The sequence below is a fragment of the Geotrypetes seraphini genome, chromosome 6, assembly GCF_902459505.1.
Source record: "Geotrypetes seraphini chromosome 6, aGeoSer1.1, whole genome shotgun sequence".
Taxonomy (NCBI): domain Eukaryota; kingdom Metazoa; phylum Chordata; class Amphibia; order Gymnophiona; family Dermophiidae; genus Geotrypetes; species Geotrypetes seraphini.
The window spans coordinates 66,465,282-66,490,096 of record NC_047089.1 but is presented as its reverse complement, the minus strand read 5'-3'; the positions used below and the strand labels follow the sequence as shown (position 1 = coordinate 66,490,096).

The following is a 24,815-nucleotide window of genomic DNA, read 5'->3' as shown; positions in this document are numbered from 1 at the left end:
AATCAAGAAATTGTTTTATAATTTCTTCAATGTTGGTGTGTGTATTGCCCTGCTTATCTTTAATTGCAATTATTTTAGTTTTTCTTTTTTTTGCTTTAATAAAATTTGCTAACAATCTTCCAGCCTTATTTGAATTTCCATAATATTGTACTTGTCTATAGAACATATCTTTTCTTACAAATTGAGAAGAAATCTCATTATATTTAACTTTTGTTTTTAATAATTTCTGTAATGTATCATGTTCCCATTTTATAATTAATTTATGTTCTAGTAATTTAATTTCTTGCTCCAATTCTATAAATTGTTTTTTAAGTTGTTTTTTCTTATATGCGGAATATGATATAATATTTCCTCTCATTGTTGCTTTATAAGCATCCCATAAAATTTCAATATTTATGTTGTCTGAATTATTAATTTGAAAAAATTCATCCATTTTTACTTTAATATCTTCTATAAAGTTCATGTTTGCAAGCAAAGCATTATCAAATCTCCAAATTGGTTTAGAAAAAACTGATATATCATCCTGCAGATCAACCCACACACCAGCATGATCTGAAATAATTATAGGATCAATAATTGCTTTTATCACTCTTTGTGCAATATTATTAGAAACAAATATATAATCAATTCTTGAAAAGGATTTATGGACCTGAGAACAAAAAGAATATTCCTGATCATTAAAATGAAGGATACGCCATATATCAACTAAATCACAAGATTGTATCAAATTGTCTAATCCTAATGATTTCATAATTTTACTTGGTTTTTTTATCCAAAATAGGATCCATTACAGCATTGAAATCTCCAGCTACTATTAAATTAGAAGCAGCCAGTGGTAGTAATATCTGTTGAATATTTTTGAAAAACTCCATTTGATTTGAATTAGGAGCATATAAATTAAATAAATCCAGGGTTGTATTTCTCAGATTCATTTTAATATGTACCCATCTTCCTAGTGGATCAAATTTTATTAATTTGAAATCTGCTATGAATTTCTTATTTATGAGAATAGCTACTCCCGCTTTTTTACCAATAGCAGGTGCAAAAAAACATTTGGACACCCAACCCCCTATTAGTTTATTAGATTCAAGTCCTGTCAGATGGGTCTCTTGTATGAAATATATGTCAGCGTTTTGCTTATGAAGAAAATTTAGTATTCTCTTTCTTTTGATTGGATGGTTAAGACCATTGACATTAAGAGAATAAATTTTAAGAGCCATCTAAATTAATAAGTAATGTTTGAATTAGAACTCTATAATAAAAGTTTAGATCAGACATCCACACATGTTTAATATTTATTCCTTTTCTTATTATCAATTCCTTACTTATATCTAATTCCATTCCCCTTTTCCCATCCCCCTCCCATCCCTCCCCAATTAACAAAAGTTGTGTACACTTGGCCTCACGCATATCAAGATCAGCAATAACACACTCCAAGAAGACCTTAAAACTTTCAATATTCAATTTAAGTCATCTGAATATTAAAATTATATTAAAATGTAAGTAATAATTCATATATTTTAGTAATCATGAATTAACTAAATAAATTTCATATATATTTCTTAATATATCAAAATTTTTATATTCAATATTATTAAATCTTTAATATCTTTTTATTATTATATATATATTTCTTTTTTTTTTTTCCTGTTAAATATAAATTGTTTATTGTAAAAACAAATAAATATATATTGTTTATCTTTACTTGCAGCTTTGTCTCTGGTTTTACAGCCTTTTTAATGTGTTTCTTTGCATCCAGTAGTGCAAGCCGATGGTTAGAGTCCAAGCAAAGATCTTTGATTTATGCCTCAATTGAATCTGCGACCAAAATTAGCTGCTTGGTTTTGGCAGAAACTGAAAGCATTAATGAAATCACAGACAGATATTGTTTATCTTTACTTATATTCTAAAACTTTAAAACGTTTCCCCCTTTTTTTTTTTTTTTCATCTTTTACTTTATCATCGTGATATTATTAATATGGGAGTATAATGTTATGTGAAAAGTGATTCCACGAGCAAAGATTCCTCCCCCCTACGAGAGATTACCACGAAACCACACACCAGCTATTATGTATTTTTCTCTTTTTGTCTATCTCTCTTCCTCTCTCTTCTCTTTTTCCTTTTCTTTTCTTTACTGTCCTTATCTTCTTTCTTCTTTTTTCCCTTGAAGGAGAACAGTTTAAATAGGTCTTTACAAGTTTCCCTTTTTCTTGTAGTTCAAGTTCTAATATCCTTTTCCTTCTTTTTCTTCTTGTATTTTATGGAGTAAGTTTGAAGATGCAACCCTAAACTTACCTCAGGGAGTATGACAGGAAAGCTAGCTCTGAACATTCTAAAAATTCCTTTCTTTTTTCCTGTCACAAAGAAAGATCTCTATTTCCTGGTTTCCACTCCTCCCTATGAGTCTCATAAAACATTTAATATTAATGTTTTCACAGCAGTGCAACTATTCTACAGCAACCACCAGGGCACATATACGAACATGTATTGGAAATTTTAGAGAGCCAACACATCAGCACATGCAATTTAAGATGGGGGTTTTCCCATACTTTCTTGCAACATGCAAGGTAAGATCTGCAGTAACTGCTGATGGAACAACTAGATGCTGTTCTCCTTAAATCCTGCACTGTGCTAGTAATTATAAAAGCAATACAGAGTTCCTTTTTACTTTTTAACCCATAAAACTATCAGCAGTCGCCCTGAACTGCAGGAACCCGTCACAAAAATCAAGATTGGATTTCCCCTGTGGAGCAGAGGATTTACTGGGTAGGTCAGACTTCTGCAGTTCTGACCTTTTTTGGTTATACCAAGTATAAGTGTAGCAAACGCCAGAGGATACCTAGAAAACTTTTTGGCAGGGATCTCAAACATAGGATTAAAATTAAAATAGGGGCAGAAAGCAAATCTTCACAGACAACCTGCTTTTACTATTCAACATGTTTGAAAACCTTCGATAAATCCCAGATTTTAATTTAGGGCTCCTTTTACTAAGCTGTGCTATTTTTTTAGCGCGCGCTAACTCCTGCGCTACACGGAAAATACTAACGCCAGCTCTATGGAGGCGTTAGCGTGTAGTGCGTGCCCTAAAAACGTTAGCGCAGCTTAGTAAAAAGAGCCCTTAGTTTTGTTTAAATTATCCTTTCTATTCCGCTTATCCAGCAAAGCCAGTATACGACAGCTTATTCTCTTAAAAACATATAAAACACCATGATTAATTAATACAAATCATTAAAAATGTAAAATACATAATTGCATTCAATTCCAAATGATTACACTAATAACTTACCCACCCTTCTCACGCTGTCCCATCCACATGCTTCTGAAAACTAGCTTTAAATAATGCTTCTGACCAACAACCAGGTTTTGAACATCTTCTGTTCTTTTTGTATTTGATATTAAATTGTAATTCATCTACACAGTATTTCCATATCTATGGATGAAACCTCGCATCATATTTTTTGGGCCCTGGCAAAATCTAACACATCTGAAGATTCCGCTATTGCCAAAAGAAGATCAAACTAATATTTTAGTACTGGGCAAGAGCACATGTAAATTGAATGCATGGTGCTAGTTACTGAGGGCCCTTACGAAAAAGTTAGCATTTTCAACAGTTACCTAAGAACAGTAGTGGCCAATCCAGGTCACAAGTATCTGGCAGAATCCCAAATAGTAGCAAGATTCCATGCTACAAATCTGAGAGCAAGCAGTGGCTTCCCCCATGTCTATCTCAACAGTGGACTACAGACTTTACCAAACCTTTTTTAAATGTAGATATGTTAACCACTGCTACACATCCCTGGGTGATAAGTTTCAGAGCTTAGCTATTTGTTGAATGAAGAATATTTCCTCCTATTCCTTTTACAAGTATTACCATGTAATGCTGAGTGTCCTCTAGTGTTTGTAATTTTTGAAAGAATAAACTAAATCAATTCACTTTTACCCATTCTACATCACTCAGAATTTTGTAGACCACCATCATACTCCCCCACTCAGCTGTCTCTTTACTAGAGGTGCCTGATTTCCAATTCGAATCAATTCACCGATTCACTTCGGGTGAATCAATTTGAATCAATTCATTTCCAGAAAAAAGTGGACTCACTGATTCATGAGCGGTGGCACCAGCCTCCTTGCCACCACTCTATTTTGCGGAGACCCATTCGGGCTTTTCCTCTGCCGGAGTCCTTCCATCTAATATAACTTCCTGTTTAATGAAACAGGAAGTTACATCAGAGCTGGCCTGTATGAGCAGATCAGCAGCAAGGTGAGCCCACATCTCCCTGGCTTCTTCTCTTTTGTCTTTTATTTTATTTTTTTACTGGTTAGTTCTTTCAGCGGACTCTTTGGTGGAATCAATCCTGTCACCCTTCTCCCTCCAATAGCATTTATCTAATTTCCCCTCCCCCCACACACATCTACCTTTAATTTGATGCAAAAGTTGTTGTCAGGTGGTTGTAGCGAATCCGATTCACAGAGCTACTCTAACACTAGACTGGGTGTCTTCTCTCCATTGCGGCCACCCCAGCAGAAACAGGAAGTTGTCACTGAGTGCGGGCCGCAGTGGAGAGAAGACGCCAGGAGCGGTGGCAGGAGAGCTCTGTGGATTGCTAGATTCACAACTGCCACTGGCAACAAATTTTACAACAAAATAAAGGTAGATGCGTGGGTGGAGGGGGGAGGAGGAGGAGGAGATGGACTTGGGCGAGATGATGGAGACCGGAAAGGGAGAGGACTAGGGGGAGATGATGGAAAGGGGAAAGGAAGAGATGGACTTGGGGGAGGAGGGAAAAATGGGGAGAGGGAGAGAGGCACATCCTGTAGGCAAGCAGCCGGCACCGGCGCCTCTCCTTTTCTCCGACCCTCTTCCCTGCTGGTACCACCCATATTAATAATTAATTTTAAAGCTATGTTATAGATTGGATGTTCCTGTTTTTGGCATGATATTGCCTTGGTTAAATAAAATGTTTAAACTTAAAAAGTTGTGTCATTGAAATTGAATTGAAAAATCGATTCAACAGGGCGATTCAAATCAAAATATTTTTCCCTGAATCGGGCAGTACTATTCTTTACCAAGCTGAAGAGCCCTAACATCTTAAGACTTACCTTATATTAGAGGAGTTCCATCCCCTTAATCATTTTGGTCATCCTTCTTTGAACCTCAAGTGAACCGGATGCTAATGTAGTGTTTGCAAGGGGGGATGGGGACATAGTCCCACCTTTTGTTGCCTATTATCAACTTAGCAGCCTTGTTTTGCACCATTTGAAAATGAGGAATTTTATTTAGGAAGACCTAAGTAAACAATGTTACAATAATCTACATGGAATAACACTATAATTTATGCAATCTTAACAGAAGGCTTAATCTGCCTAATTAAAACACAAATACATATAACAGTATTTATACACAGCGTCAAATCTAAAAGGATTTACCAGTTATGGGCTTTGTTAGCATGGAGGGCAGATTCTCGTAAGAGCTAGGTACAAATGGAATCTGGGTTTATGGGGGATGTTTCTCTTTGCCACCTTCCCTAGCTCACTCTTGGCGTGCTCTGCCAGATTGTGGGGTAGGTTCATCCCTTTAATTGACCTTGCTCTGAACCATTGGGTTGAGACTAGGTCTTGATTCTTTTGTGGACAATTCTACTTCAAGCAAACCCCTGTAGTGGTGGCTGAAGGGTTTACCCTGAGACATATGGATCCTAGATATAAACATTAGGCACTGGGCATCTTACATACCTGTAACAGGACAATTCTTAGAAGAAGGAAAATTTCTATCTTTAACAGAAATGGCAGAAGAATATGGGCCATCCCAGATGGATTTATTTCTGTGAAAATGAGCCCTTCCTGATCTCTTGCAAAAGTATACTCTAAAGGAAAGGGTCTGGGCTAGTGGTGGAGGCAGGGGGTGTATTTTATTCTTCTATCATGCATTACTGCAACATATGAAATAGGATGGGTCCTAATTCCCAAATTGGGAACATTTTGAACCTCCCTCCGTTGGGGATTTCACTCTGCTGCGCTACTGATAACATCATCAGTAACAAGGCAGAGTGAAATCCCTGACAGACAAGATCAAGCAGCCTGTTTATAGTGCTGCCGGCCCGATGCTGCTTCAGTTGAAAGTAGGGCTCACTCGCGGCCGGCGGGGAGGGAAGGATGGAGGGTCAGCAGGGGTTCAGCTGTGCGGTGGGGGTGGGGGTGCTCAAGGGTTCTGCTGCACAAGGGATGGGAGGGAGGGAAGGATAGAAGCTGGGCTAACTTCTGCTGCACAGGGGGATGGGAGGGGAGGAAAGATGCTGCACATGTGGGGGAGAGAAAGGAAAGAGGAAGAATTGGGGTGAAGGAGAGGAAGGGAGAGATGGTCATGTGCATACCCCGAAAATAAGAACTCGTGCCTTTTTGGGGCCCCAAATGAATATAAGACACTGTCTTATTTTCGGGGAAACACGGTAATAGATTAAACCTTATGCTCAGAGGGATGAGAGTTGGGGGCAAAATTTCTGATATCGTATCATGGTTGATCCACATAGTTATATGATTGGAGATACAGGTGGTTACAAGGGGGGTGGAGTTCGATCAGTTTAATAATTTTGTTACTTGCATCGTATCAAAGAGAGAGGGTACAAATTTGTATTGCTGTTTCTGGTCTGTTCTATACTGTATGTTTGGCTGTTTTAATAAATAATCAGAAAAAAATTAAAAAGATTCCTGAACTGCATACCATATTGTAAAAAGAGGAACTACCACCCTGGCAACAGTAACATTACTTGCTGGTAAAATTAGATCTTTTCCAATAACTAAAAATCAAACAAACCACATGGTCTTTTCTAGGTTAAGTTTCAGCCAATTTACAGATAGATAATGTCTCTATAAGAGATCAGTAAGTGGTTAAGTTAGACGATTTAATCACAAGGCATATCATGAAGAAAGAATTGCTTCCCAAAGTCTTGTCATCTGTTTTAGAGTATCACAGTGCCTACAGATTAATTTTTGTAGTACATCATCTGTTATGCAGCAAGTTGGGAAGTGCTAAGAGACAGCAGTTCAAACAAGCATAAGCAGCTGTGCTTAAGAAATGGACTTAGCCATGTTCTCTACAAGCAGCAAAAAAAAAAAAATAATAATAATAATAATTTAATTTCAGGAAAAAACCAGTCTTGCTAAACCAAGTACACTTAACCCTGCTTTTGGAGAGAGAAAATTCACAGGAGTTACTGGGCACAGATACCATTTCAGGCAGAAAAGGCATCAGCTACAAACAGCTGCTCTTCACATTCACAGAGCCAAGACTTCTCAGCTGCTACACCAGCCAACAATATATTACCACTAAAATTGAGGCAATCAAAATAAACTAAGGGAAAAAATACACAGAAATACAAGAAATCCTACAAAACAGTGTAAAATCCTCAGAAAAATATATATGCATTTACAGAAGACAGACACTGAATAAATACTTGTCACTCAATATTCAGCCTGTGGGCAGAAAGAGCTGTGGATATGAGCTGGGCCATGTCTGGACACCAGCACAGAATATCCAAGTCTAACTTGGTATATGCTAGCGGCTGGTCGCTATTGAGTTGGGGGTCTGCATTAGAGTATCTGGCCAAATCTCAACCTACTCCGATTCATCTGAGGACAAATGTCCTAGCCAAAAATAGCACATGCAGCATAGAGATCTAGCCAAGAGAGGGGCCGAGATCTGTGGTACACACTGTAGCTTTTTCTGAAGTATCGCTCGTCTACATGATACAGAGAACTTAAAGATCTGGCTCAAAACCTCATGGTTGTTGATTTGTTATGAAGGGCAAGAGTGGTGCTTAGCATCCCAAATAATTGGAAAGTAAGGCTGATGGGGGCGGATTTCTAGGGTCTGTGTCCTGTATATGGCAAAAGACAGATGAGGATTATGAATGACCACAATTAAAAGCTAAGTACCCTTGAAATATGCTAGAAAGGTTGTTAAATAAAAATTTAAAAATAAAGTTTGTGAGTAAAAATTGATAACGGCTCCAGTGAGGAGGTAGTACATAAAGCCTAGGGCTGTGAAAGCTTTTGAGCCCAGGTGGTACGTCTGAGGAACTAGGGATTATACATTAGAGGTGAGGAGTTTGAGGTATATATTGAGCTTGATATATATCTTGGTGAGAGTTTGACTGGTGATCCTCACAAGAACATTTATATATAAAAATTGAGTGCTGTTTGGATAAACATATTATAAACTATTCATATCATGTGCTATGTGTCTTGGTGCAGTGTTTCTCAGTGGGGGAAGGGGAAGACATCTTATGATTGAAATGAGTAAAATGTTTGTGTTGGATTCTTGGATGAATTATATTTTGATAAGAAATGTTACTATGCCGTGGCCAATATAATAAAGTCACTCTTTGGGCTATTGTCATGTTGTCGTGAGAACTTACTTTTATATGCCGAATGCCTGGAACAGGCTGCCTGAATCATTACGTCATGCTCCATCCCTGGCAGTGTTCAAATCCAAGCTAAAGGCCCACTTTTTTGAAACTGCTTTCAACTCTTTAACGTCAGATACCTATACCCAAGTATCATTTCCTCTACCATAATCTCCCCAACTCTATAATGTCCTGTCTAAATTAGACTGTCTATTGTATGTTAAAATGTACAATGCTGCGTACGCCTTTTCAGTACTATAGAAATAATAAATAGTAGTAGTAGTAGTAGTATTATATGGTATTGTGCTCCAAGATGGCATCATATATAAACTTCCCATATAAAATAACATAACCTAACAAATCCTTTACATATCGCATCTTCAGTGTAGTTCACAATGCCAAGATACTGCACATATGTGGCTGGCACAGTGGTGGATTTCCAACTGTTCTGTTTGTGATACCTGTTTAATCAGTAAGGAGCATAATACGTCTTTATCTACCGTCATTTATTTGTTACGTAGTCTGTGTTCTCAGACTGAACCTAAAGCCAATCTTTCCATGAACAGCATGCTTTAAAACTAGCTTATTACCAGTTTTAAAGCCTAGTTTATTACCAATTCAGAAAGGGTTTGCTTCTAATCAGACAATGACCAGAACCATTTCTCCTTTGCATATCGGACTATCCATTTTCAACTCATTTTGACTGCTCATACAAAATGATTATAAATTTCAGATCTACCACTTACCCTCTGGTTCACTCTCACTATCCGAGATGTCTCCGTAGCTGGTCACCAGTGCACTGAGGCCCGAAGTAACCTGCTTTGGAACAATGGCAAAGTGCGACTTCCCTTTCACTGAAGCTGTCTCATCCTTGTCCGAATCTGCAAGGAGAACCAAGATCTTTTAGCAGCTCCAGAAAGGTAATAACATGATAGGAGGCCAACTCTAACCGTAGCCTGGTACATAAGTCAACTTGAGGCTAAAATTATTCATCAGCAGGCATGACATATACAAAACATACTGACCTTTACCTCTGTGGTATTGAATTCAAAGAGAAACCTGGTAAAACAGAAAGAAAAACACTTCTCCTTTGTCTATATTGAGCAAAATTTCATGGTAGAGAGTATTATTGTTTTCCAATTCTATCAATGAAAACTTTTACAGCAGAGGCATTTTCAAGTCTTTTAAGTAGCCTTCCTTAAATGATCTCACTGAGGCCCTAAAGCTCAAAACTTAACATGCCTTTAATGACCGATGCTAAACCAGTTCTAACCGGTTTAGCATCAAAGTATTTAAGCTTCCAATGCATATAATGGCTCTGCGTGGTCTTTTCCATGCTTCATAGCATCCTCCGATAATACTATGTATATGTAGTACAACGAGGTCATTGCCTAGTGATGCACAAAATGAAGTGCTGACCTTTAGAACTCCAAAATTACTGGCAGGTCTGGAGGTGCTGGTAGTATGTTAAAAGCATGTCTCATGTATGTATCTTAAAGGCGCATCTCATGTGCATTCGTTAAAAGCTTATGCCGGCAGGTCTAGGGCTGCTGATTGCATGAGAGGTGGAAGTTAAAAAAAAATATGGGGACAGCATATATGTCCCACAGCAGCAGGGCAGTAAAAAGCATTTGCACAGTTTGCTGGTACTGTTTATGACATGCACCCATGATGTGCTACAGAAAGGCACACCTATGATTGATGCTCATGCATACCTACAACGTAGCATTTCCTGGCGTATGCACACATTCCATGGACTATTCTGTGCCTGTGTCAGTTGCTTTCTCCAACAACTGATCAGATGGAATTTCCGTGGACCTCCATGGAGCTCTATTTGCATGCAAAGCTTTTGCAGCATCGCTCATCTTTTTGGAATCAGAAAATTTGCCAACTCTACAATGACCCACAGGATTTTAATGGTAAATTTAGAGCATCGGGGTCTCAGAGTAGATCCAATTACGATGTCACAGCTGTCGTGGACCAATGGAATGACACACTGGCCAACGGAAATCATTTGTTGAGATTAAACACATTGCTACTAGGGGGTTCACAAGAGCAGCCTGTTTACAAACTGATGCGAGGGAATATTTTGAACACATCCTATGTAAATAATACATTACGCTGTTGTTTATATAACGCATAACCTTGTAGTTCTATGCAGTTTACAACTAGAAGACACTGCGTCAGTCTCAGGAAGTACAGATTAACAAATTATCCAGTTTTAATTTTCTAAAAATTTATCAAATAAATGTGTTTTCAGAAGTTTTCTAAAATGTGTATAAGACACAGCACTGACTAATAGCCAGCTAGATTCCTCATCTCTAATTGCTGCCTGAAAAGAGAGTAGCCTATCAAAGTATCTTTTATAGCGACAGTTCTTAACAGAAGGAAAGGAAAAATTATGTCAGAATACGTTGTGAACGTTTAGATTTAGCAAATACAAAATGTTCTACTAAGTAATCAGCTGTTTTGTGGATTTCTAAGGGTTTCACAGAGGAAACACAGACATGGCTGGCACTTTTGTTTTCTTTACCTGATAGCGGGGCACACCCACAAATGAGCAGAAACAGTGCTCAGAAACAAAGCTAAATACACCCGCAAGGCCTCAAGATTCTCAGATAAAAAGGGGTCAGCCAATGTGAGGAAGGAGATCGAGAGGGCTTTAAACTGAGGAGAGGGGGAAAGCCGACAGCTGATCTGATGTTGACGCTTCGGACAACAGTATCCAGAACAGATGCTGAACGGGCTGACTGCAGGGAGGAAGCAGAGGGACCGGAGGATCTTATGATCAGTCAGCGAGGGAAACATCAGGTAAAGGGAGCTTGCTGGGAGAAGACTAAGGGGCATGGAGACACAGGGGGACTGGGTGGCACGAGGGCGAAAGCTGAGGGCAATATAGAGGTACCACAAGGCGAGGGGGATCAAACAGAGACTCAAGGGATGATAGCCCAGGAGGGGGCCGGTAGGGTTAGAAAACCCAGAGGAAAAGCGGGGAAGTGGGGTGGCGGGAATGTGGGGAAGCTAAAAGCTAAGAGGGTAAAGGCTGAGGGCAAAGCAGAAGCACAGGGAACGGGAGAACTGCCCGAAATCCAAGGGCAGGCGGCCCAGGTAAATGCAGAGGTGGAGAAAAAACGACGGGACCTACAGGACCTGCGGTGCTTATACGCAAATGCAAGAAGCCTCATGGCCAAGATGGGTGAACTAGAAGTCGTGGCCAAGGGGGAGGACCTAGATATAATTGGAATTGCAGAAACCTGGTGGACAGAGGAAAATCAATGGGATGTGGCGCTGCCGGGGTACAAGCTCTACAGGAGGGACAGGACCCACAAGAAGGGGGGAGGCATAGCACTATATATAAAGGACTCTATCCACTCGGTCGGGATGGATATGGCAACGAAGGCAGAGGGGCTGGAATCGCTATGGGTCAAATTGCCGGTAAACAAGGGTGCAGGCATAAAACTGGGGCTGTACTATCGCCCACCTGGTACGCCAGAAGGAGTCGGACACGACTTGGAAGCGGAATTGAGACAGGAATGCAGGACTGGAAATGTAACAGTGATGGGGGACTTCAACTACCCGGGAATAGACTGGAGTACGGGTCACTCCAACTGCACTAGGGAAACAGGATTTGTAGAAGCTGTGAGGGACTGCTTCATGGAGCAACTAGTCAAAGAACCGACGCGAGGGGGTGCTACTCTTGACCACATCCTAAACGGATTAGGGGGGCCTGCAAGAGGGGTAGAAGTGGGAGGACCACTAGGCAACAGTGATCACAACGCGATCAGATTCACATTAGAAAGGGGGACACCCATAGTAAGGAGGACCGCAACAACTGCGCTCAACTTCAAGAAAGGGAACTATGTTGCTATGAGGGAAATGGTGGGGAGGAAGCTCAGAAACATCTTTAGGATGGAGACTGTGGGAAGCGCCTGGACCCTATTCAGGGACACCCTGCAGGAAGCACAAAGAATGTACGTCCCCAGTTTCAGGAAAGGCTGCAAGAACAAGCGATCAAAGGATCCGGTTTGGATGTCAACTGAAGTAAAGAGGGCAATAAATGACAAAAAAGTATCCTTCCGGAGATGGAAAAAGGACCCAACGGAGGAAAATCACCAGGCGCACAGGAAATGCCAAAAGGAATGCCACCAAGAGGTTAGAAAAGCGAAAGGGGAATACGAAGAGGGGCTGGCCAGGGAGGCGAAAAACTTCAAGGCATTCTTCAGTTACGTAAAGGGGAAGCGACCAGCGAGAGAGGAGGTGGGGCCGTTGGACGATGGGGATAGGAAGGGAGTGATTAAGGAGGATAAAGAGGTAGCTGAGAGGTTGAACACGTTCTTCTCGTCGGTTTTCACGAGTGAAGACACATCTAATATACCGGACTCAGAGGAGCTCATGAGTGGGGAACAGGCCGAAAAATTGGAGCACATAGAGGTAAGTAAGGAGGATGTCCTCAAACAGATAGACAGGTTAAAATGCGGTAAATCACCGGGCCCGGACGGGATCCACCCAAGGGTTCTGAAGGAACTAAGACAAGAAATAGCGGGCACAATCCAGCATGTTTGCAACCTATCCTTGAAAACTGGTGAGGTACCAGAGGACTGGAAATTGGCGAATGTCACACCTATCTTCAAGAAGGGATCGAGGGGTGACCCCGGGAACTACAGGCCGGTGAGCCTGACTTCAATTATAGGGAAGATGGTGGAAGCTATGATCAAGGACGGCATTTGCGAGCACATCGAGAGGAATGGCCTACTGAGAACAAGCCAGCATGGATTCTGTAAGGGAAGGTCGTGCCTAATGAACCTTCTGTACTTCTTTGAGGGAATAAGCAGTTGGGTGGACAATGGGGAACCCATAGACATCATTTACCTCGATTTTCAAAAGGCTTTCGACAAGGTGCCACATGAAAGGCTGCTTAGGAAGCTGTGGAACCACGGGGTGGGAGGGGATGTGCACAGATGGATCAAGCACTGATTGTCGGGTAGACTGCAGAGGGTCGGAGTGAAGGGCCAATATTCTGACTGGCGGGGAGTCACGAGCGGTGTGCCACAGGGATCGGTGCTGGGGCCGTTACTCTTCAACATATTTATCAATGACCTGGAAAAGGAGGCAAAGTGCGAGGTTATAAAATTTGCAGACGATACCAAACTGTGCGGTAGAGTTAGGTCCAGGGAGGAGTGTGAGGACCTGCAAAGGGACCTGGACAAGCTGGAAGACTGGGCAAACAAATGGCAAATGCGCTTTAACGTGGAAAAATGCAAGGTCATGCATATAGGGAAAAAGAACCTGTTGTTCAACTACAAATTGGGGGGGGCATTGTTGGGAGACAGCAGACTTGAGAGAGACTTGGGTGTGCTGGTGGATGCATCACTGAAGCCATCTGCACAATGCGCAGCAGCCTCGAAAAAAGCCAACAGGATGCTGGGCATCATAAAGAGGGGCATAACAACCAGGACGCTGGAAGTCATCATGCCATTGTATCGAGCGATGGTGCGTCCACATCTGGAATACTGCGTTCAGTATTGGTCGCCACACCTCAAGAAGGACATGGCGGTACTTGAGAGAGTCCAAAGGAGAGCAACGAAACTGGTAAAAGGGCTGGAACACTGCCCATACGCCGAGAGGTTGGATAGCCTGGGGCTCTTCTCTCTGGAAAAAAGGAGGCTCAGGGGAGATATGATAGAGACCTTCAAGATCATGAGGGGCATAGAGAGGGTGGATAGGGACAGATTCTTCAGACTGAAGGGGACAACAAGTACGAGGGGGCATTCGGAGAAACTGAAGGGAGATAGGTTCAAAACAAATGCAAGGAAGTTTTTTTTCACCCAAAGGGTCGTGGACACTTAGAATGCGCTACCGGAGGAAGTGATCAGGCAGAGTACGGTACAGGGATTCAAACAGGGATTGGACGGAGTCCTGAGGGATAAAGGGATCGTGGGATACTGAGGGAGGAGCTGGGATGTAACACAAGTATAGAAAGCTAACCAGGTAATAAGTATAGAAACCCAAAAGGTCGTGCATGTGCAAGACCGGAGGGTTAGGACTACGATGGGAAGATAGGACTTCAATGAGAAACCAAGGTGGCAAGGGAGCCCCTTCTGGTGATTCAGACAGGTCGTGACCTGTTTGGGCCGCCGTGGGAGCGGACTGCCGGGCAGGATGGACCTATGGTCTGACCCGGCGGAGGCACTGCTTATGTTCTTATGGGTCAGAGTTTCTGAAGAACAAGTTAACTGTCTACACACCTTTGAGATCTTTACAGTCCTTTCAAGAAGCAACACTATTTCTATCCTCAAAAAAATTTGCATGATGCGATACCTGCCAGCAAGCCTTTCAGTAGTAGTTTCCATCTCTGGAACACTCTCTGAGAGGGGCTACACCTAACTCATGACCTATCTCTTCTTCAGGTAGCAGGTGAAAGCCTGGCTCTTCTCCCAGGTCTTTAATATATGGAGCAACACAGTATCTACTGACTTGGCAGAATGGAGTAGCTGCTTAATGGTTAACAGAGAGGGCCAAGAACAGGGGGAAACTAGATTCGATTCCTAGTGCAGCAACTTGCGGCTCTGAGCAAGTCACTTAATCCTTCATTATCCCAGGCACAAAACTTAGAGTAAGTACCAATTAGGGAGAGAGAAAGTACCAGTATGTAGTACATAAACTGCTTTGATTGTACCACAGAAGGGTAGTATATCCTATCAAGAATATAACATAAACAAACATAATTTACTACTGCTGTTATTTGGGTCACACTGCTAATTCTGAATTGACCATGATCCCCAGGATTCTCACCTAGTTACTTATCTAAAGTAAAAGCCAAACACACTATATAGAGAGGGATGGACGGATAGAGAGGGATAGACGGCTTCCTGATCCACAGGATATCGGTCTTTCAAGGTGTGAGGGAGTGAGTGAGTGATGTAAGGGTAGGTGGCCCCGAGAACACTCCCTTACTGAGGCTGTAGTTTAGCCACTTTATGAAAGGTGGCGCCGATCTGCCCTGTAAGAGGCTGAGTCCAGAGCTTAGGGCTCAGGTCAGGAGGTGGTTAAATGCCCTAGAGTCGAATAATCCAGCAAGAGATCTCCAGGAGTGAGATGCTGAGGGCAGAGGCCCAGAAAGAAGCCACCCTGCAGTGTAAGCCTCCCTTGTTTATGTGTACGCTACCAGAATCTAGCTAAGGTAGGCCAAGCCTTAGCTATATAAGAATCTTGTTCTTAAGGCCTTGCTAGAGCCAGACATAGTTGTGTAACCCTGAAAGTAGCTGTATGTACTGTGGGTTCAAGGCCTGTCAGATACAGGCCTGTGCAAAGTTTGCCTCCGAACTTATAGTCTTCATTTACTATGCCTGTGAGGTAACAGCATTTAGTTAATAAATGGACTTTTGTTTCATTTTCACCCTATCTCACTGTGTTTTATGAAGGCCCCGCTCCAACACCGCTTACACTACCACACAGGGGTTTAGAGTCAATTATTCTGCATCAATTATGTAATTTTAAAGAAACAAGTCTTTCTAGGATATCTTGTCCACTTGGGCTGGGTTCTACTTACAGTTGTAAATTATCCATGTACATTTGGAATTTAATCCCTTCTTTTCAAATCTGAGCTTGAATATGGGAAAGAGGTAGGACCCTGTGGAACGCATCAAGATAAAATCCAGGATGATGACAAATCTTCATTAAAAAGAAACCTCAGAGTAGTTGGATAGAAAAGATTTAAAACTATTTCAAGGCTCTTGACACTACAATGACCCCAGGCACACTAATAAGATCCAGCTGTCCATGGCATCAAAGGCAGCTATTAAATCTAACAGAACTATACCAGATCCTCTGCCACTGTTTAAGTTATGATGTAAGTCATCAAGCAGCTTTTGCCAATACAGTCTCTGTTACATCACTGTCAGTCGGGCTTTTGGCATGACTTCAGGTCAAATTGTTGGCATCGGAAAAGGCCTCCAGTTGCCAAGAAACAGCAAACTCTTATCTGTATCCCTAGAAACAGAAGGCTTGAACTTGGTCTTTAACTATATTCTAACCAAGTCAAAAATGCTTTTTTAATTAAGCAGTGGACAAAGAATTGCTTCTTTCAGCTTATACAGAAAAAGACCCCAAACCAACTTCTCTCATAGGGAAGCATTTACCACCAAGGCTTGCACTAGCTTCTTTTATTATATAGATCAGAAAAGACAAATTTTATATGTTTTGGGAATAAAACTAATTTTTATAGTTGAGCGAATCAAATTAATCAATCAGAATATAAACTATCTACTCCTATTAAAATTTTGGGATTCTATTAACTAAGAAAACTTAAGAATGTAAATTTTTCACTATGGACCAATTTAAAATTGTGGTGCATCTATAGATATATATATGGGATGTACAAAACAATTATGTAAAAAGCTCCAGACGATTTAAAACACAGCATTACATCTGATTTTTTTTTTTCCTTTGTAACCCCCGCCCCAGATAGAATATCCTCTTATTATCAAAAACTAAACTGGCATCTTATGTTACCTCATTAAAATTGTTTGTCGAATGTGAGTCAATTTTTGTTTATTTTAATACATATCCAGAGAAGGGTGGGAGGGGGTGGGGGTTATTTATGTCATAAATTGATTTTTAGATTTCTACACTTGGGATAGTTTGGAAGATATCATTATTTAGAATAGGGTAAGGTTTTTTGTGGTAATATATATTTTTGTGTTTTATTGGATAAGTATTGGGTGGGTGGGTGGGGAAAAATGGTTGATTATGAACATGTGTAAGTGGATGTGCTTTTATTGTATCATTATACGTTGCATTTGTTGTATTGCACTTTTGAAATTTTGAAAATCAATAAAGAATTTTTTTTAAAAAACAAAATACTAAACTGGTTTCCTTTATAGATGAGAATTATATTCAAATCATCATAAGAACATAAGCATAAGAACATAAGCAGTGCCTCCGCCGGGTCAGACCACAGGTCCATCCCGCCCAGCAGTCCGCTCCCGCGGCGGCCCAAAACAGGTCAAGACCTGTCTGAATCATCAGAAGGGGCTCCCTTGCCACCTTGGTTTCCCATTTAAGTCCTGCCTTCCTATCGAAGTCCTAGCCCTCCGGTCTTGCACATGCACGACCAGGTTAGTTTATACTCATTACCTGATTAACTTCCTATACTTGTGTTACATCCCAGCTCCTCCCTCAGTATCCCACGATCCCTTTATCCCTCAGGAATCCATCCAATCCTTGTTTGAATCCTTGTACCATATTCTGCCTGATCACTTCTTCCGGTAGCGCATTCCAAGTGTTTTCTCTATAAAGTTCTTTTTGGTTTATTACCAAGTTACTTTTTGCGAGCATTTGAAGTTAGTGAAAGAATCAAACAACTATAGAAAAATAAATGATAATTTCTTTAGCTATCCATCTCTAAAAGGCATGAGAAGATTAAAATTATTTGAATATATCCTTGCCTACCATACCGCTTTATTACAAAAGGAGATTTCTGCTATAAGATATCTACTTCTTATAGAATTTTCTTCTTCTTTTTTTTTAATATCTTATTTTAAAGCCAAAAATTGTAGACATTTTACACTTTAACAACACTTAGGACTCCTTTTACAAAGCCGCGTTAGCAGTTTAACGCGCGCGCTAATTTGCCGGCAGCGCTAGCCACTACCGCTTCCTCTTGAACAGGTGGTAGGTTTTTGGCTAGCGCGGAGGTTAGCACGCTCTAAAAATGTGCATGCGATAAAGCCACTAACGTGGCTTCGTACAAGGAGCCCTTAACTTCTATCAAATTATATTTATGACAAATACATATATCATCCCCTCTTTATACATATTCAACAATTGCACTCTAACATCTTATAACATTATAAATGCTAGGAAATGTAATTATCACTGTTGTACTTCATGAATAAAAGATGTTTCTTCCTGGAAATGGCCAGCCTCATGTTTGTTAGCCGCTCTGATCTGTAAGGCTTCAGCCGGTTATAAAAAAAAGAAAATAAAACCCAGTCTTTGAGACACACCCAACTAGTTAAGTTTTCAGGTTATCCACAATGATTGTGCATGATATAAATATGTATATAGGAGCTGATTCTGTATAGGATGCCAGTCTCAGCAGCCATCTAGAAGCGGATAATAAATCGCACACTCTGACCAAGATCCAAGATGGCTGCTTGTCTATGCAATCGGGCAACACGCATTCGACTGAAGCTTTCAGTTTACCTGTTCTTTGGCTGGCGACAGTTGTTTTCAGCCTAATTGTGTTTTTCGTCTGGATGCGATGCTGAAGAGGAGAGGCCGGAGTGCTGCTGGAGCCTTACGGCGCTCCGGGGGCCCGACTCTTGGCAATATTGAAGATTTGCTCCAGAGGATGCAGGGAGTTACGTCCATAACTCCGGAAGTCAGCCCGCTGAGGATCCCAGGTGTGAGCGAGACCAGCGGGATTTCTCTTGGGCCTGATACCACCCTTAGCCCAGAGATTAGAGCACCGCCTCCTCCACCACAGTCTGCCAGTTCTCCCAGGGGCCAGGAAACCCTGAAGGAAGGGGCAGTACTATCCTCAGAGGCGGACAATTCAATAGCAGGGAGCCTGGAAATGGAGATCTCAGTTCGGGCAAAATCTGAAGAGGATTCTGTGGGAATTACATCAGTAGGAGGAGGATTGATTCAGATGGAACAAAGCCCAGGATATTCTAAGGAAGGTGAGAGACTATGCACTTCAATACAAGCTTCTTTTTGGGATAGGCCTGCTGAGGTGACCTTAGAAGCCCTTTGGGACCTAGTAGCAAATTTTGGGAAGATAATTAGCCCCAATTTCCAACAAATTGAGTCATCATTCAGAAGAGTTAGAAAAATTAAAATTGGACATGACTTCTAATAATTTACTTCAAAAGACTCAGCAGGATATGGTTTCAGTAAAACAACTCCAGGAGACTATAATTAAAGATAATTTGAATGTTAGAAGAAAAGAAGAGTCATTAGAGAACCAGGCGCGTATTAATAACTTGAGACTGATAAACTTTCCAAGTGTAACTATGGTTACCATCCCCTCCCTAACCCCAGATCCTACTTTTCTCTCTCTTGGAAACCTTCTCTGATCTAACGTTGTAACCCTTCTTCCATAACTCTTTTTGTAATCCGCTTTGAACCGAAAGGTAATGGCGGAATAGAAATCTGTAATGTAATGTAATGTTACACCTAGAGACATGCTTAGGAGATACTTAATAGAAATTTTGGAAGTCCTGGAAGGGAACCTACCACCATTTTCTCAAGTGTATTATCTCCCCAGCAAAACTCCACTTCAACAACAACCTGAACCTACTGAAGGACAAGCATTGAATATTACTGAGATCTAGGAGAAGTCAGACACGGAGGTGGCAACACCTGCAACATTAGTTATTACATTGGCTCTTTCTATTGATAAGTCCTGGTTATTGAGATTATTTTTAAAGAACAAACAGAAGGAATTCCTTGGTTGTAAAATTCAAATGTTCCCTGATGTTTTAAGGGAAACGCAAAAACGTAGGCGTGACTTTCTTCTTTTAAAACCAGGGGTCATCTCACTAGGGGCTACATTTTACTTAAGACACTCTTGTAAGTGCATTGTTTGTTATCACTCAACTAAATATGTATTCTTTGAGCCTCAACATTTGACCAATTTTGTGGCTATGTCCCATCTGGACAAGGAGAAATTACAATCTTGAGCTCTAAAAGAAAAATATAACTCAGTTCTCGAGGTATAGAAACAGCATTACTATGTTGTATTGTTTATTTTTCTTTTGCTCACTAGTAACTTTCTTGGATCCAAAGAGGACTTGAGCTAATTTCACCATAATAATTTCTTTTGTAATTTTACTTAACTTAGTTAAGTATGGATTTATTGTTTAATGATTGTAATATGCTTTGGTTAAATTTGCTTTCTGTACAAGTTTTACTTGATAATATATTGAAATCAATAAAAATACTTGAATATATAAAAAAAAAAAAAGAATCGCACCCTGGCTTCCTATAAAGTCAAAAGATCTCATATCGGACCCTTGGTCGAACCCCTGCGGAGTACCGCAAGGATCTCCATTATCGCCCATACTATTCAACCTCTTCATATCCTCCCTGGGCACAACCCTAGACACCCTAAATATAGTATCATTCAGCTACGCAGACGACATAACAATCCTTCTCCCCTTCAACATTCAAGACCCCAACTCATCAGGACGCCTGAAAACAACATTGGAAACTGTAGAAACATGGATAACTAACTACAAATTGAAGCTGAACAATGATAAAACCAAATTCCTACTGCTAGAAAAAGACAAAGAACCAACCTTAACTGAATTGGTGGCAAATGCAATCAAATACCCAATAAAGCCCTCGCTCAAAATTCTGGGAGTAATGATAGACAGGTGCTGCACAATGCAGATACATACCAACAAAACTATCCAAAAAGCTTTCACCACCATGCGCAACCTGCGGAAAATAAGAAAATTATTTGACAAAGTACAATACAGGATCATAGTCCAATCACTTGTGCTAGGACTTGTAGACTACTGCAACATCCTTTATCTACCATGTCCCACCAACATGATTAAACAACTACAGACAGTACAGAACACAGCTCTCAGACTCATCTATTCGCTAGGAAAATATGATCACATCACCAATGCCTATCTAGACTCTCACTGGCTACCGATACGAGCAAGAACCCAATTCAAACTATACTGTCTTCTATTCAAAGTACTAAACGGAACTGCACCTATCTACCTAAACAATCGCCTACACCGAAACCTTTCACCCAGAATAAGGAGAACCCAGATCCCGTTCACCTACCCCCCACTCAAAGGCACTAGACGCAAAAAACTATATGACAACCTACTTGCTACACAGGCGGCGAAACTTGACCCCACCATCTCCAAGCTGCTGATCACAACAACTGACTATAAAGCGTTCCGAAAAGATATCAAAACCATACTATTCAAAAAACACATCCCAACAACCTAATCTCCCCTCATTTCCTATCCCTACCACACTTTCCTTGCAATTCCTCCCTTTCAGGCAACATCTAATCAAGTCTCCATTACGATACTTCAATACATACCCGGAAACATTGTAACCACTAAATATCTCAAAACATCTGATACCTCTACTTATAAACTGAATCTAGCTTTCTGTAATGTAAAGTTATGCTATGTAAAATAATGTAATGTAAAGTTATGTAAGTACTGTAAGGTAATGTAAAGTAATGCAAAGTAAATCTACATAAAGCTATGTAAAGTAATGTATGAAAAGTTATGTAAAGAAAGGTATGCAAAGTTTGTAAAGTAATGTAAAGTATTGAATTGTCATCGCCTGGAAATGACCAGCCATCTTCTAATGTAATCCGCTTAGAACCGCAAGGTACAAGCGGAATAGAAATCACTAATGTAATGTAATGTAATACAGAATCGTGTCTATCTTTAAAAACAGACGCCTTACCAATGTCATTGGTTACAGAATCACACCTGCCTGATCGAGAGATCCCTTGCCATCAACTGATCGCAGCAAGGGAATCCATGATCAGCGGCTTCAGGGAGTCCTGCCGGCTGAGCTGATCAGGGGGAAAATACCCCTGCTGCGATCAGCTGAGCTGGCTGCAGTAGGGGACCCCCCCACACGTTCCATGATCGGCAGGAGGGGGGATGCCCACTCCCTCCTGGCTTCAGGGAGGCCTGCCAGATCAGCTGATCAGGGATTCCCTTGCTGTGATTAACTCAGCTGGTTGCATCTACTTTTAACTTTGGAAATTTAGGTCAGCATTTTGCTGGCCTACATTTCAGGCATTTTGTTGCAGCCCTAGGGAGATGCCTAGGGTCACTTAAGACCTTCCAATGCCACTTCCAAGCGAAACCACCCCCACCCCCAGCCAAGCTTAAGTATCCCTAAGTGTTTCCATAGACCTGCAACAAACGCCTACAATGTAGGCATCCTGCCTCTGGGCTTTTAAAAAAAAAAAAAAAAATTTACATGCGTCCCAATTGGCTTCCAGATGGTGGTAGGATGCCAACTGCCACCTACAGTCAGGAAGCCCATTTATAGAATCTGCCCCATACTGGTTTTCTTGTAAGTAAATCTAAAGAAACATGTCAAAAAACTGAAAAGGGAGATTTGATTCACATATGTGTATACAACATGAATATCCTTGGCAATATAAGATAATAAAATTCACCTCAAAGCCACTGTTCTCTCAAAGCTGAGCAGAAGTCCTTCACCTACCGTCATGCCAGTTAGGGAGTGCTATTTCACTATCACATTTCCAATAATGAGGGACAAGCAATCTCTGTAGGACTCCAGCAAACCTGCTTGTCCTTAGAGAATGAAAAACATAATATTGAAGCCCCTCCCCCCCCCCGGAAGCAATACAGTTGGATGACTCCAACTTAGAAGGAACAATGTTCGGTGCTGGTGCATATATAAATGTACAGGGATGAGGAGGGAAGTGAAAGGAGTCCTTAACAATGAATAGAACAGACGTGATCTGTAATTCAATGAACAATCTTATGTAGGTGACAAATCAGTCATTTTTACCAATTTAATCTACACAGTTTCACTATATCTTGACTTACCAGCATCACTATCCACCAAAATACCAAGTGGATCCATATCCTTCACACAGACTTTTCTTGTGGCTTCAGGTAGTCTTTCAGTGTCTCTGCTCCTCATAGGGGTTTCTATACCTGCAGTTGTATTATGATCTTTTCTAAATTTGTTAAAGCTACATCTGTGTTTTTTCCAGAAAATTCTTTGTGGTTTACTGTTTTCTTCCCTTTGGCTGCCTTTCCGCAATACCTTCATTTTGCTACAGTGAAAAAATATAAATTTATATTATTAAAAAAGCGACACAGACAGAATTGTATTATACTTTTTTTTTTGTTTCGTTTCAGCAAAACTGCTCCAGACACGAGAAATTATTGATTTTTGGGATGCTTTATTACGACTAAATCACTACAAAAGTTAAACCAGAATGGACATATCTACTTCATTGTGGGCCAAACCTGTGGAAAGGCAGCCAAATGCTTTTATGCATTTAAGTTATTTGCAAGGGGTGAGACTTCTTTAATGTTTAATAAGGTAACAAAAGCAAGGTGTGATGACCCATTCTTTAAAACAAAAATCAGATTTCACAAAGAGCTGAGTGAATATTTCCCCGATGGTTTCCTTCTCTGGTACATAAATTTTCACACAGATGTGCCAACATTTGTTATGTAAGTTTCTGCAGAATACACACAACACTAAAGATAGGTAAAAAACCTATCAGAAATCAGGAGGGAGTCAGCTGCACTAATCAATAGCAGGGCAGCATTAACAAGTGAAGAATCAGCATGCAGTTTGTTCAGTGAACAGATCTTCCCCTTCTACTTGATCTCCGAGAATCAGGGCCGACTTAACCTATGGATCAGGTGAGGCTCTGGCCCAAGGCGCTGGCGATCAAGGGCACCAAACACCTGCGATGTCACCAGCCATAGTTTAAGCCGGCCAACATTCCCCAGAGGTAGAGGAAGCTTACTGAGTGGTCACATATATATCTGGCTTTGGATCTCCTCCCAGCTCCTTCCCTGTTGCAGTGACACTAACACCTCTCCCACTTGCTAGTGAAACATCATCGACCTTGGCCTCTCAAGCATGCCCCTCAGGTGTACTTTTGCAAGAGCAAGAGTTTTTTTTTTTTTTTTTTTAAATGCTTAAGAGTAGTGGCTGGCAGCGCTGCAGTGATGTATACGAGTAGCTGATGCCCTGCCCACAGCCCTTCACTCTGACAACTTCCTGTTTCTACATAGGCAGAACCGTCAGAGTGAAGTCTGTGGGAAGGATGTGAGCAGCAAATACACATCACTATGGTGCTGCCAGACATGCTCCAAGCATAAAAAAATTTTAAAAGAAAAAAAAAGAAAGATACACCCATGAGGTAGGAGGCTTGAGAGGTCAAGAAAGAAAGGCGATGTAGGACCATTGTGGGGGCGGGGAGAGGGAAGAAATTTTAGAGGGGGAGAGACAAACTGGATGTTTGAGAAGGGAAGAGAGGAGACATGCTGGACCATTAGGGAAATAAAAAAGGGAAGAGAGAAGAAGATATGCTGGACCATTAAGAAGGAGCTGGGAAGGAAAGTTGTTGAAAGAATATTCTAGGACATCAGGGCAGGATTAAAGCTGGGAAAAGTAGAGGAGAAAATATCTGGGGGGCTGGGACGATTTAAGCTGGAAAAAAATGTTTTTTTTAGGAGGGGGGGGCAAAAGCTGGAAAAAGGAAAAATATTCAGGGGAGGCTGAAAGGAAAAAGGCTGGCAAAAAAAAAAAAAAAATCCTGGGGCAGAGGTGGAGCAGGGCAGGGGCACAAAAACAAAAGTTGGCCCAAAGTACACAACCTCTTGAGCTAGCCCTGATGAGAATACGCTCCAGTTT

The 24,815-nt window shown here is 40.9% G+C and overlaps 1 protein-coding gene across 1 annotated transcript in view; it reads right to left on the bottom strand.

Moving 5' to 3' along the window:
* NUFIP1 (nuclear FMR1 interacting protein 1) overlaps positions 1-24,815 on the bottom strand; it is an 82,073-nt gene that overhangs the window by 22,889 nt on the left and 34,369 nt on the right. The window contains exons 7-8 of the mRNA XM_033949165.1: positions 22,982-23,214; positions 9,149-9,283 (exon numbers count right to left, since the gene is read on the bottom strand). Coding sequence (XP_033805056.1) covers positions 9,149-9,283; positions 22,982-23,214 — 368 coding nt within the window. The remainder of the gene's footprint in view (positions 1-9,148; positions 9,284-22,981; positions 23,215-24,815) is intronic.